The 12,775-nt window shown below is 40.4% G+C and overlaps 1 protein-coding gene across 1 annotated transcript; it reads right to left on the bottom strand.

The window, feature by feature from the left end:
- Positions 1 to 106: 106 nt before the first annotated feature.
- On the bottom strand, positions 107 to 12,686 carry LOC110047373 (C-reactive protein-like). Its single transcript, XM_020753119.2, has 6 exons — positions 12,533 to 12,686; positions 12,179 to 12,447; positions 9,071 to 9,185; positions 3,589 to 3,645; positions 2,682 to 2,907; positions 107 to 2,224 (listed from the first exon to the last, which is right to left on the bottom strand). Exons 1-6 carry the CDS (start codon positions 12,606 to 12,608, stop codon positions 1,849 to 1,851), a joined length of 1,119 nt encoding a protein of 372 aa, XP_020608778.2. The 5' UTR covers positions 12,609 to 12,686; the 3' UTR covers positions 107 to 1,848.
- Positions 12,687 to 12,775: the final 89 nt, after the last annotated feature.

Genomic DNA, 12,775 nt, shown 5'->3' with positions numbered 1-12,775 from the left:
CGGCGTGAACGTCTCTGAAGTTTTGCGCTCCTCCCCTCCCAGTATAAACTTTTTGAGGGAGAATGACTATTTTACAATCTACTAAAGCTCAAGAGAAGACTTCACATTCTGAGTCACCAATCGACTTTATTTCTTTTAAATGAGCTAAAGTGTCGCATCTATATAAACAACTGTGATGGGTCAATTGGTACTAGAGCCTTCACAGGAGGGGGCTACTTTGACAAGGCAGAGATCCTTGGCAATCAATAACCGTGTTTAGGTTATAAGCTTAAATAAACTCAAACCAACTCACTTTGCGCTACTACAGCTGCCAACGAAAGCATAATTGTGAAAACAACCTAGGAAACCTAAAATAATCTTGCTGGCGTAACTAGAACAAGATTACTTCGAGTTTAATCAAACTGGAAAACCAGAAGTACAACAAAGACATAAAGAACCTAAATGGAGGTGACTCCCACTTACTGTATATGGATAACTTTACTTTAAAGTTAAATATAGATGAGAGTAAATTTATACACTACAAGCAACTGAGCGATGTTATATCAGATTTCACAGTTCTCTTCTTGGTTATATTGCCAATGTTCACAGTTCATCCTTGTAACTTATGTCAAATGCTTTTACTCGTCTAGTAAATGCCATACATTTTGCTGCGACGCTCATTTCATGCTACCAGTCATCACGACTATACTCACAAGCTCAAAAGTACGGCATGGACTGAAACCAGTAACATTGGATTACGCCGACTAAGCTTGGAACACTCTTTTAAGAATGATTCTTATCTAATTCCAACTAGCTAGGAAGTAATCGCTAATTGGGGGATAGCCGCCAAGGACTTGCCCCAGTGTTAACCCTTTCCTTTCGAGTCTTTTCCGATTTCGGTGTTTCTCTTTCCATGTTATTGATTTTAGTGCACCAAGTTACACTCATAATTAATTAACCAAACAAATCCCTTAAATTACAGATGAATATCGGTAGACGGGATGTGTACTAAGCTAAAAAATTATTCATTTGCGACAAAGCAGTCACTTTTCAAGTAACCTACTGGAAAGAACAAACAGCTATTTTAAACAAACGTTATTGTTCAAGAATCCCATCTGGTAGGAATTTAACCGGTTGGTTATTTACAAAGCATTTTGAAGGAGACACACTAATAGACGGTACCCCAATGGCAGTTCGGTGGAACCCTCCAGGTTACAAGTACAGCACTTTAACCGCTCGACAACGCTTCCTCCATTATATGTTTATTATTGCGGTAATAAGTCTGAGTAAGACACATGAAGGGAGAGGAGTTATTACCCTCTATTGGCAATGTTCCTAAGGTAATCCCTCCAAAGTTATATTTTTACATTACTCTCAAAGGCGAACTTTACTACCCATTGCAGTTTTTGCAATTGCTACTTTTCACGTCTCGATCATAATAGGTCGACTAGACATTGAGTGAATCACTGAAAACATGGTTGCGATTACGTGAGATGAACTACGATAATCAGAACGAACATTTTCCACAAATAGACTTAGGCGAAGGCGAAACCTACTATCAAATAACAATATGTTCCCGAGATACGGGAAATTAACTGATAATACGACTTTGCGATCGAGGAACAAAACAAAGTAAAAATAACAAGATAAACAAACAAACAAACCACCAAATAAAACAACGGAACTATGAGGCAAAAGAGGAAAAGAAAGATTGGGATTATAAAAGGCCTCGTTACTTGATAAAAGAATTTATTTTGGGTACTGTGTTTTTCTCAACTGAAGTGAGAGTTTTGCTATAGCTATGACTACAAAAACAAACCTAGTTTTAAAATATTTTGGTGGTAACCCTTTTTGAGCTGATGGAGTAGATTATGGTTCAACCACTTGCACTTTTCCATGGACTGCATCTTTGAAAAAAGGCCAAGTCAGAACTGAGCCATGGGGTATGCTGCAGTTCTCGTACTGGGCTGCAACATCGCTTTCAGATAAAACGCTGTCCCACATGTTCAGTTCTGTCAATTCACCAACGAAAGCTTGTTGGGCGTCGAAACCTCCTCCAATGCTGTCTTGGTCCTGTCCGAGCACCATTACACCTCCAGACGGAATCATGTGACCTTTTTCGACATTAACATATTGGCCTTCCAGTTTGCCATCCTTATAGAATTTGTATTCACCATTAGTATTGCTCCACGTGAAACAATGGTGATGCCAGATACTATCTGCGAGCGGAATGCTGGGAATAGTCCTTAAAATCAATGACAAAAAATGCAAATAAATACATTGAAAAAAATGCGAATGAATAAATATAAAAATAAATAGGGGAATGAATGAATGAGTAGATCAGAAAATGGCAGTGAAAAGCGAATAATTGAAGGAATAAACTGTAAGTTAGAAATTCGCAAAACCTCTCCCGCAAAAAAGTGTAATGTTTAATTTATCAACATATAGGCCAAGCCATAAGCCAAGAAGGACAACAATTATTTTCCAATAAATAGTTATGTTTCATAGTTACCGACCCACCACACAAGTGGAGATATTATGTGCTTGCTGATTTATAATTTAAAGTGAGCCCACCTTTATCCAGTTACCCTGCTCAAAACGTCTTGAATAAATTAGCTTTCTTCCTTCAACAGGGGCTTAATCTACCCTAATGGTGCCACAGTTGTTATACACATGCACTCTGTGAGGTACTGTACGATTACCTCTCCTTCGCGCCTAATATATGGATCCCCACCAGCTGACTTGAAAAATAAATAGTCAAATCATTATCGCTGTTTCTGGCATAGCTGATAACGTGATTGACGAAGTTGTCTGGGATCACTTTCAGAAAAAGGCACAAGGAAAATGCGTTGAGGTTAGACGATATGGCTGGTTGCTTCATGGCGTAGTTTTGGACACTTCGATTCTCTGGAAATATCAAGCGGTACCCTAGAAGAAAGAGCGAACTGTCAATTCAAAAGGAACAAAACTATTTTCCGCGGAGCAGCCGAGTTTGGTTAACTTTCGATGCTATTTAATGTTTGTTAACGATGTCTGCATGAACATGGCTAACTAGAGAATAACACTGATCTTATTCAAGAAACGTTGTTTTACATGTAGGGGTTAAAGTTAAGGCATCTCACTTTACACCTTAACAATTAGTGGAGCTTGCCTTTATTATTGTAAATCGTGCCTCAAACATGTTCTCCTCCTGTCGTAGAAAGTCCAAACTCACTGCTTACCGGCCTCGCAATATATATAAATGTTATCTTTTTTTTCTCTATTTTTTTCTTTGAGTCGTTCAGAGTAACGAATACACTGAGAAATCACTGAGATGTTTTACACGGAATCTATAGGGATATGTTAAGAATTATTTTCTTCAGCATGTTATGACGACGCAAACATTGAGTACCGTTTTAGATCCGGGTAGCAAGTTAGACATGGTCGTCTTCGATCTTTGATCGGCTGTGTACTGAAATTGATAACGGCTAAACAATAAGCGCTTTCCCTTCGGTGCTAGGAAAAGAATTCTGCTTCCGCTAGATTCGAACATTTGTAAGATTTACTGCTGTGGGTAAAAGTTCTTCTGCATCGCTTTGGAATGACTCTATCACCATCATAAACGCTCACCTGTTTTACACGACTTCTTTCTGCCTAACCCTGATAAACAGCTGCAGTTCCTATCAACTGATTTTTAAATAATAAAAATAATGTCAGATATATACGGCCCAGTTAAGCACTTCAACGTTATTACTTTCTGGGGACAAATAACTTACTGAAACACATTTAAAAACAAATAGCAAATTAACCTCTCGTTGAGGAAAAGGTTGTTGTTATTCATCGTGGTAGATGCAATAATAAAGTGTATTATCGTTTGTCTCACGATGTAGTCACTTGAGATCTAGATCGCGACGTTTCAAATGCTTACTGCTAGTCTTCTTCAGGCCATAAGGTCGACTGATTGCACGGTATCATTTATATCACAAAGGTCGGCTGTGATTGGCGCATTTCGATCCTCCTATTGTTCCATTGTTCCGGCGAGTAGCTGATCCCTCAGTGGTCCGCTGTTGTACCGTTCTCCTGTTGTTGTGTTTCACAGTAAATGGTTTGAACCCAGGAGTATCAGTAGTTCGTATAGTGTGATCGTCCGGGTGAGTGTAGTTCTGAAAAGAACTGTTGTTGGTGACTGACGTTTCGACAACCTGAGCGGAAGTCATCTTCAGAGTCAAGTGAATAGTGTTTGTCAGTCGATGATCTTATAAGTCTGGTCCGTTGAACGTGATTGGTCAGTATAGCCATGATGGTATTGGCTGAAAGACCCGTGTAAAGTTTGTCATCAGTCATTGGTGGGTTTCGATCCGTCTATTGTTAGTCAAGTAGGTCGGTTTTGGTCCGTGTATTGTTAAGTCGGTCTGTTAGAAGTCCGTTTGTCGGTTTCGTTTCTGTCGTGGATAAGTCGTTTGTAAGGCGCCGGTAGTTGTTGACATCTGTTAAGAGGCGTTTGTTCTAGGTTAGTGTACCAGCTTTCCAGAGTCAGTCGTTTATCACCCGGACGATCACACTATACGAACTGTTGCTGTGTTTCTTGATCGTGGGTATCCATGCTTCAGGAATTTCAATTCCACTATCCCTGTTGATGTTATTAGGGTGAAGTCTTATGTGAATAGCTTCCTTGACCCTACGTGTGTACCAATGAGGATCTCGATCAATAGACTTGACCTCATTCCAGATAGGATAGTGGCCGGTCTCGTGGGTGTGTTCAGAAACGGCGGAGGTCTGGGTATGGGCGAGTCGTATATCCCTGTCGTGTTCTTTGATCCTCTCCTGCATAGATCTCCCTGTTTCCCCGATGTCGGGATAGAGTTGATGTCTTCCTGCAGCACCTGAACAGTCAACAACCATCAATCCGTTTCACCATGGAGATCGAGAACAACAGCAAGATCGCCTTTCTCGACACGTCAGTTTACAGAGAACCTGATGGCCGCCTTACCACCAGTGTCTACAGGAAACCAACACATACTGATCAGTACCTAGCGTATGATTCACACCACCCTCAGTCAGTAAAGCGCGGTATTGTGAAGTGTCTGTACGACCGGGCTAAACGTCTCGTGACCAAACCATAAATAATCGCTGGAGAGAAGAAACATCTGTCATCTGTACTTGTTTCTAACGGATATCCCTCCTCTTTTGTACAGAAGATCACAAAGGCACGAACAACCCCAAGAAGAGAGCCTGTCGCGGAATTTAAATCCACCGCCGTTTTACCTTATGTCCAAGGAGTTTCGGAGTCTCTCCGCCGCTGCCTAGAACAACAAGGTATTCGCACCGTCTTTAAGTCCGACACGACACTTCGGTCACACTTAGTGCGACCAAAGGACACCGTCAACCCGGCTAAACAAGATGGTGTTGTCTACAGAATTCCCTGTGAGTGCGGCAAAGTCTACATCGGGGAAACAGGGAGACCTATGCAGGAGAGGATCAAAGAGCACGACAGGGATATACGACTCGCCCGTACCCAGACCTCCGCCGTTTCTGACCACACCCACGAGACCGGCCACTATCCTATCTGGAATGAGGTCAAGCAGGAGCCATAATCGGGCACGGAGACCGCAAGTCTCGGGATTCGCGTGCACCTATGATATGGGACAATTTTTCTATTTTTAGAACAAATTGCGCCATCCTGACGTCATATATCCGCGCGGATTCACGCACATGTCAGGAGCTCTCGCGTGGATGTTGTCACGTTGCGTGATCAAATGGTGAGAGTTGAGAGATTCTCTTGCGTATTTTTCACAGCGATGGCAGGGAATAAGGCAGGGAATACGAACCAGGGCGCTTATATGTAGTTTTATGCTCTGAGCTAACTGAAAAGGTGGGTTTTTCAGGGTCGAAAACAAGACTTCAATCTCGCGCTGGGAATGAATAATAAGATCTGCTCACGCTAGTTGTAAGCTTACGCGTATGCTTAAGAATATAGCAAGAAAACTCTCTACTCAGGTATCGAGTTAATTTGTGAGTTTCTCAGACAATGTTTAATCATAACCAAAACCTGTTTTGATGGTTTCTTATTGTCTCTGCTTGTTTGGTGAGTTTGCAAAAGTTTTTGAAAGGAAAGTCTGACGCGTACAATTCGCTCATTTGTATAGTGCATGCAGCTCGTGCACTTTCAAGTCCGAGTTGGTGTTTTCAATTGTCAACAAATCTTGACAAAGATTTCTTTCGTTATCTTTTGTGCTGAGATGCTGCAACAAATTTCACGAATGCAAAAAAGGCTACTAACATCATCTGTGTTTCTTCAACATAAGCATAGTGAAGTTTTACACTGCGAAAATGAAAATAGACAAGGAGTTTTGATAACTCGATCATCTAAATCGAAATCGTTATTCCAAGTTGATTAAAGAAAGCGTCATCGTAACTTTGCTGATTGTTTCTGCTTTATTCACATATTTTCAGCTTAGCTTTTAATATGCTCTCAAACATTTATCAATCTTAAACATATTTAAAAACTATAGAGCTATTGTTTGAGTTCGATGTACGCTTTCACACGAAAGTGCGGCGGAAGTACAATTTGTCATGTTTACTGACTGTACAAAACACGCATCGGCGGGCGCTCTCACTCATCGGCAACAGAGAATTTACTGGATTTTTACACGAATAAAACTGAGCAGTATCTACGGACGTAAAGTTATTAAGCCTTGATGAAACATCAAGCGTTGCGTACAATTCAAGCGAAACTTAAAGTAGCAATTATTTTGTTTTACTTTTCGGCCGCGATAGACTGACAAATTCCTCGCAAGCGTGTGGCAAGAGGAGCTAGGAAACTATGAAGTCCCGAAGCTCTGCTATATCTAAATATATCCAGCTAGTTTCTTGCTGTGTAATGGAAAAGCTGTTAATCTTCAACATATGTGAAATTTAAAGTGGAGTAATGTACAGCTCATGTAAAAGAAGCATCAGTCGGAACACAACTTGGTCAGCGATATATATAAGCTTACAGCGGAACATAACTAAATTCGACACTGTCTTACTTCACTCAAACTGGAGCAGCTTACGACGAAAATACTTAAGCAAAATTCCAACAGACGTAAACGCGTTAAGTTGTGGGGCAAAAACATGAAACATTTCGGGAATTTCGGACGCCATTTCCCCCGCGCGACATCCGCAAAAATCCTCGCAGCATGTACGCGCGTGTGCCGCAGGTGATGGCGCAATTTGTTCTAAAAATAGAATTATTGTCTCATATCATGGGGACAACCCCAATACTAGAAATGGCCCGCGCTTACGGTCTCCGTCCCCGATTATGGCTCCTGGGTCAAGTCTATTGATCGAGATCCTCACTGGTACACACGTAGGGTCAAGAAAGCTATTCACATAAGACTTCACCTTAATAACATCAACAGGGATAGTGGAATTGAAATTCCTGAAGCATGGATACCCACGATCAAGAAACACAACAACAGGAGAACGGTACAACAGCGGACCACTGAGGGATCAGCTACTCGCCGGAACAATGGAACAGTAGGAGGATCGAAATGCACCAATCACAGCCGACCTTTGTGATATAAATGATACCGTGCAATCAGTCGACCTTATCGCCTGAAGAAGACTAGCAGTAAGAGTCGAAACGTCGCGATCTAGATCTCAAGTGACTACATCGTGAGACAAACGATAATACTCTTTATTATAACCTCTCGTTTTATGCATGGCAGCAATCCCCCCCCCCCCCCCCCCCCACGCCGTATATATTAAAACATCAATGCCTCTTTTAAGTCCACACCACAGGAGGTGGAGACAAAAGAAGTGAGGAAATGCCAGGTAAGTTGAGGTACGGTGGGGAACTACCCTTCCCGGCCGCTACCACTAAGGCCTGCCTGGATCTAACACAAAACTTGCTGCCCAGCGAGGACCCTGAGGCTGAGAGATGCCCTGTAAAAAAAAAAATCCGATGTAGTCAGGCAGGGCTCAGGAAAAATAAGCCCTGCACCGGCCCTAGTGACTATATTATCACTCTAAGGATAATCGTTAAGCAATCCAACGAGTAGCAGGCGAGTGCATGAACCTCATGGCTTTCAACATTCTTTCAGCTCTCAACTCATGCGCACTACGGAATGCCAAAGCTGATCTAGGACCTATGTGAGTCCATCTTTTCAAGTCCTCCCTAATGGGAAACTGTCAGAACTTTTGGAAATGAGCACAGGAGCTTTTCACGGCTGTTTGCTGTCCCCGATGACCTTTTTAGTGGTTGTCGATTGGAACATGAGAGAATTGGAGGATCATGGCGGAGCAGGTATACAATCGAAACCAACAACTTTATTCCATGCCCTGGATTATGACCTCTTTTTCAGAAATAGCAACATATGTAAGCCAAAACCAACAATCTGAGACTGATGGCAGAGGCGACCGACCTCTGGGTAAACAAAGACAGAAAAAAAAAAAAAAACCAAGGCGATGTGCACTTATAACAAGCAGCAAAAAAAAAAAAAAAAAAAAATCAAGTTGAACGGTGAGGAACTGAAAGATGCTGCAAAGCTTCGCCTATAAGCGCAGTACCATCACAGCCAAGGTAGAAAGGAAGATAAGAAGAGCCGAATAGGGAAAGCCAGTTTGGAATACCTTGTTGATTTGCACGGAAACCAAGCTGCGCTTCGTCACTTCTAATGTAAACTCGACGCTCCTGTATTGCGCAGAGACCTGGAAAGAGACACAAGCCATATCGAATAGGCTACAAAGCTTTTTCTGAGAAGGTCCCATGCAGAGAGATCCTCGAGATTCACTGCCCAGATAAGGTCAGTTGGAGCAGGAGAGAAAAGGAGCACTTACTTTCCGAGACAGTAAGTCGGAAATAAGCTTGAATAAGTCACATACACGAAAAACAGCCGTAATACTACCAAGCAGGCCTTACAATGCAATCCTCAGGGCAAAAGGAAGGAAAACCTGAAGAAAGTCAATCGAGGAAGAACTTAAAGAAGCAAACATGGAGAAACAGAGAAGTCAGAGGTAAACAGAGTCCGCTGGTGCTGCATTGTCGATGCCCTTTGCACCACAAGGGGCTTAAAGTAATCAATCAAGTTACAGCAATAGAATTTTGTAAAACGCAAGACAGGAATCTTACCTTTCTCACAGTTCTTTCCCGTGTATCTTTTTCCACAAAGACACATAAAGCTATTCGTCTCATAAACTGGTTCGCAGGTTCCATTGTTCTGGCACGGTCCACTCGAGCATGGCGACTGAGAGGAGAAAAAAGCTTCTTTAAAATGTTACTTTGCCAAACGTTTGCAAGACCTCGTGCCCAGCAGGGGTACAATATGTTGTCTTAAAATGTTATGTGCTTTTAGGGCTGCGTTATCGGACAGAACGTGTCATTTACGCCAGGTATTTGACCGTTAAACTTAAATGAATTCCTTTAACCTGGATATCAAAAACAAAAATCAACAGTTACCCAACTTTTATTCATCTAAGCATTGAAGTAATCTTTATGCTGTTGTCGTTGATGATGTTTTCCATCTCGAGTTTTGTTATGGTTGTTATATATTGAAAGTTTTATATGACAAACTGACAAATGAAAAGTTCTTATTGACCTCCATCTTATGAGTGAATAATCCTTTCTTCATTTCGAAAAAAGTTTTTCAAATGCCCTGTGTCCTTCAGCTTTCGTAATGCACATGATAAGCTACTGTTTGCAGGCTTCGCTTTGTTTACATTTCATCATCATTTTTTTTGACAGGGCGTTTTATTAATAGGTTTTGCAATTTAGGTTTGTGTAGCACGCTGATCATGTTTCACATATACTTATGTATATTAGCATTTGTAATTAGTTCTTTCTTCGGAATACATAAACATTTTTTTTCTAAATGATATTTTTTCATTTTTATTTGGCCTTTGAAGTTAGAAAGCTAGTTTCTCCTAGTGTTTTTTTACTTTGGTTTTCCTTCAGCCCGTTAATGCGAGTTCTAACTCTTGACATAGTCATCACAGAACATTTCGTTTCACAGTTTCGTTTAAAGTGCTTTTTGTTATTGTAACTATCCCTGTTTCAATTTGGCCGAGAGCAAACATAGTTAGTAAATAGGCAAGATCCTATATTTAAATACGAAAAAGCATTACATGCTTGAGGGATCGTGAGTAACCGCCTAATGCTTAATTAACCTTCAAGTTAAAGTGGACAAAATATGCAAAATCAGACTTGAAAGTAAAACCAATACAATACATATTATACTTTTGTAATTTAGAGTAATTTAAAATTTAAAATTGGACATCTCTCTTCGCCACTGACTATGCGGGTACTCTGGTAAATCTGATTTCCCTAAATGTGGGAACATGTGTCACCTTTCTATAAAATTGCTTAAAGCTACAAGAGTCATTAAAATAGTCCTTAAAAGAAGAAAAACATAACGCTGTTATGATAAAATTAACATGAATATTCTTGTCAGTGTCAAAAAGCCCCATCAGTCACTAATGTTACGAAGACATCCTGTACAGCTGCTGTTCAACTGTTGAAAAATTCATGTGCTAGGTCCCACTTGCTGTCAGTAAAGTTTGTGGTTGTGTGAAAATTACACGTAGCAACTATTTGTTTATCAATAGTATTACCTGTATGTTCAAGTTTCTTTATTATTATTGATTGAAAGGGTGGTCTTAGGTCCAGTTCAGACACCGAACTATTCATGAGCCGAACCTAATATATTGAACTAAGTACATGAAAAGTTCGGCGTCTGAATCAGCTAAGAATGGCTATATGAATTTCGACTTGAAAGTAAAACCAATACAATACATATTATACTTTTGTAATTTAGAATAATTTAAAATTCAAAATTGGACATCTCTCTTCGCCACTGACTATGCGGGTACTCTGGTAAATCTGATTTCCCTAAATGTGGGAACATGTGTCACCTTTCTATAAAATTGCTTAAAGCTACAAGAGTCATTAAAATAGTCCTTAAAAGAAGAAAAACATAACACTGTTATGATAAAATTAACATGAATATTCTTTTCAGTTTCAAAAAGCCCCATCAGTCACTAATGTTACGAAGACATCCTGTACAGCTGCTGTTCAACTGTTGAAAAATTCATGTGCTAGGTCCCACTTGCTGTCAGTAAAGTTTGTGGTTGTGTGAAAATTACACGTAGCAACTATTCGTTTATCAATAGTATTACCTGTATGTTCAAGTTTCTTTATTATTATTGATTGAAAGGGTGGTCTTAGGTCCAGTTCAGACACCGAACTATTCATGAGCCGAACCTAATATATTGAACTAAGTACATGAAAAGTTCGGCGTCTGAATCAGCTAAGAACGGCTATATGAATTTCGAACGGCTCAGCCGTTCTTCCCGCCTAGCTCGGCAGGAAGTTTCGGCTTTAGAATGACTTTGATTCAGACGTCCCGAACCTAAAGCATAAATTATTATAACGTATTTTACGCGTTGCCTGAAAATCGCTACCATTTAATGGTGATTTGGTTCCAACTAAATAAAGTTCGGCGATTAAGTTCGACGTCTGAATCAAGAGGCGTACTTTGATAATTAGGGTTGGTCCAAATTCGAACTAAGTTCGGCTCATGAACTGGGGTAAGCTTGCAGAAGTTATTCATTTGAAAAACGAACACAGTGACAGCAGATGTTTTGCCTCTGAGGCACTGGAAACTTTAGTGGGAAATGTGAGGAAAACGTTGCTTTAGAAAGGATTTGAAAAGCTCGAAAAGAAAAAAAAAGAAAAATCTGTAGAAAATTGAACTGGTTATTTTCTCAGGAGCTTTAAATGTGCGCATACAGAAATAGAAGGCTTTATCTATGTAAATTTCTCTGCAGCAATTTCCCAACAATGAACAGCTGTAGAGTAGAGCGTTTTAAAATGTTCCTCTACCGAGTTAAAAATTCGGTTCATGAAAGCTCGACAACGTCTTATTAACATTGCTAACTTTGGATGAAAGAAACTGAACCAGTGGCTGGTGAGCTATGGGAACAAAAACTTACTCGAAAACTACTGTTTTATTCGCTGGATTTCGCGAAAGTTCCTTGCAGTTCTGAGAGCTTCGTCAGCCCACGGTTCCAGCCTTTGAAAGAGAGCTCTTGAAAGCGCATCCTTTTAGAATACCAGAAGCACTGTAAAGTTGTAAACTTCTGGGCGTTCGGAAACTGCCTCAACCGACCCATGACAATCTTGACGACCCCTTTAATATATAGTGGGATGGCTTGTTAGCCCCTTAAAGGTATAAATACTTACCGGAATGCTGAAATGATCATACGATTGACTTGAAACGACCTTGTCCGCCTTGCTGTACACGTTTGAAGGTAGCAGCTCACACAGCCGCGGAAATGCTTTATTCCGCGCCAGGTTAAAAGAGAAACAGGAATCTTTAGCAACACATGCAAACCCACACTCTGTGATGTCTTTAACAAGTTCTGTACCAACACTTGTTATATTTAAGTAGGAGTTGCTGTGAGTCTTGAAGTTGGCATACAAAATGCCATTTTCACGGAAAGCTGGCTGCCCTGCATTAAGAATTAAGAATCAATGTTAGTTCTGAACGCGGGTGCCAAGCAGAATTATGTCATATACATGGCAGAAGTAATATACCTTTTGAAGTTTCCTCAGAGCTCACTGATATGAGCACAGCAAGGAAACTGACAAAGTGGAGCGCATCAAGACCCATGTTGCGTCTCAGTTCTTGAACGGTCAACACTAGTTGACGATCTAGAACTAATATTAGCTAACATTAATTACCAACACTTCTTAAACACTTTAAAACATAAATTTTAATGTAAACAATAGAAGGCAAGCACTCAAAAACACTGACAGCTTGCTAATTATAACATATAT

The sequence above is a fragment of the Orbicella faveolata genome, unplaced genomic scaffold, assembly GCF_042242905.1.
Source record: "Orbicella faveolata isolate gen_17 unplaced genomic scaffold, um_ofav_v1 contig_46, whole genome shotgun sequence".
NCBI classification, from domain to species: domain Eukaryota; kingdom Metazoa; phylum Cnidaria; class Anthozoa; order Scleractinia; family Merulinidae; genus Orbicella; species Orbicella faveolata.
Note: the sequence above shows the minus strand (reverse complement) of the source record. Positions and strands in the feature narration are given on the sequence as shown.

Bases quoted from the DNA above. Each gene is read 5' to 3' on its own strand.
- LOC110047373 (XM_020753119.2), bottom strand. From the start codon at position 12,608: ATGGGTCTTGATGCGCTCCACTTTGTCAGTTTCCTTGCTGTGCTCATA. The intron at 3,646-9,070 runs GTAAGATTCCTG...TTTAAAAATCAG, and splicing joins GGGAAAGAACTGTGAGAAAG to TTGATAGGAACTGCAGCTGT. The intron at 2,225-2,681 runs GTAATCGTACAG...ATTGATTTTAAG, and splicing joins ATATTAGGCGCGAAGGAGAG to GACTATTCCCAGCATTCCGC.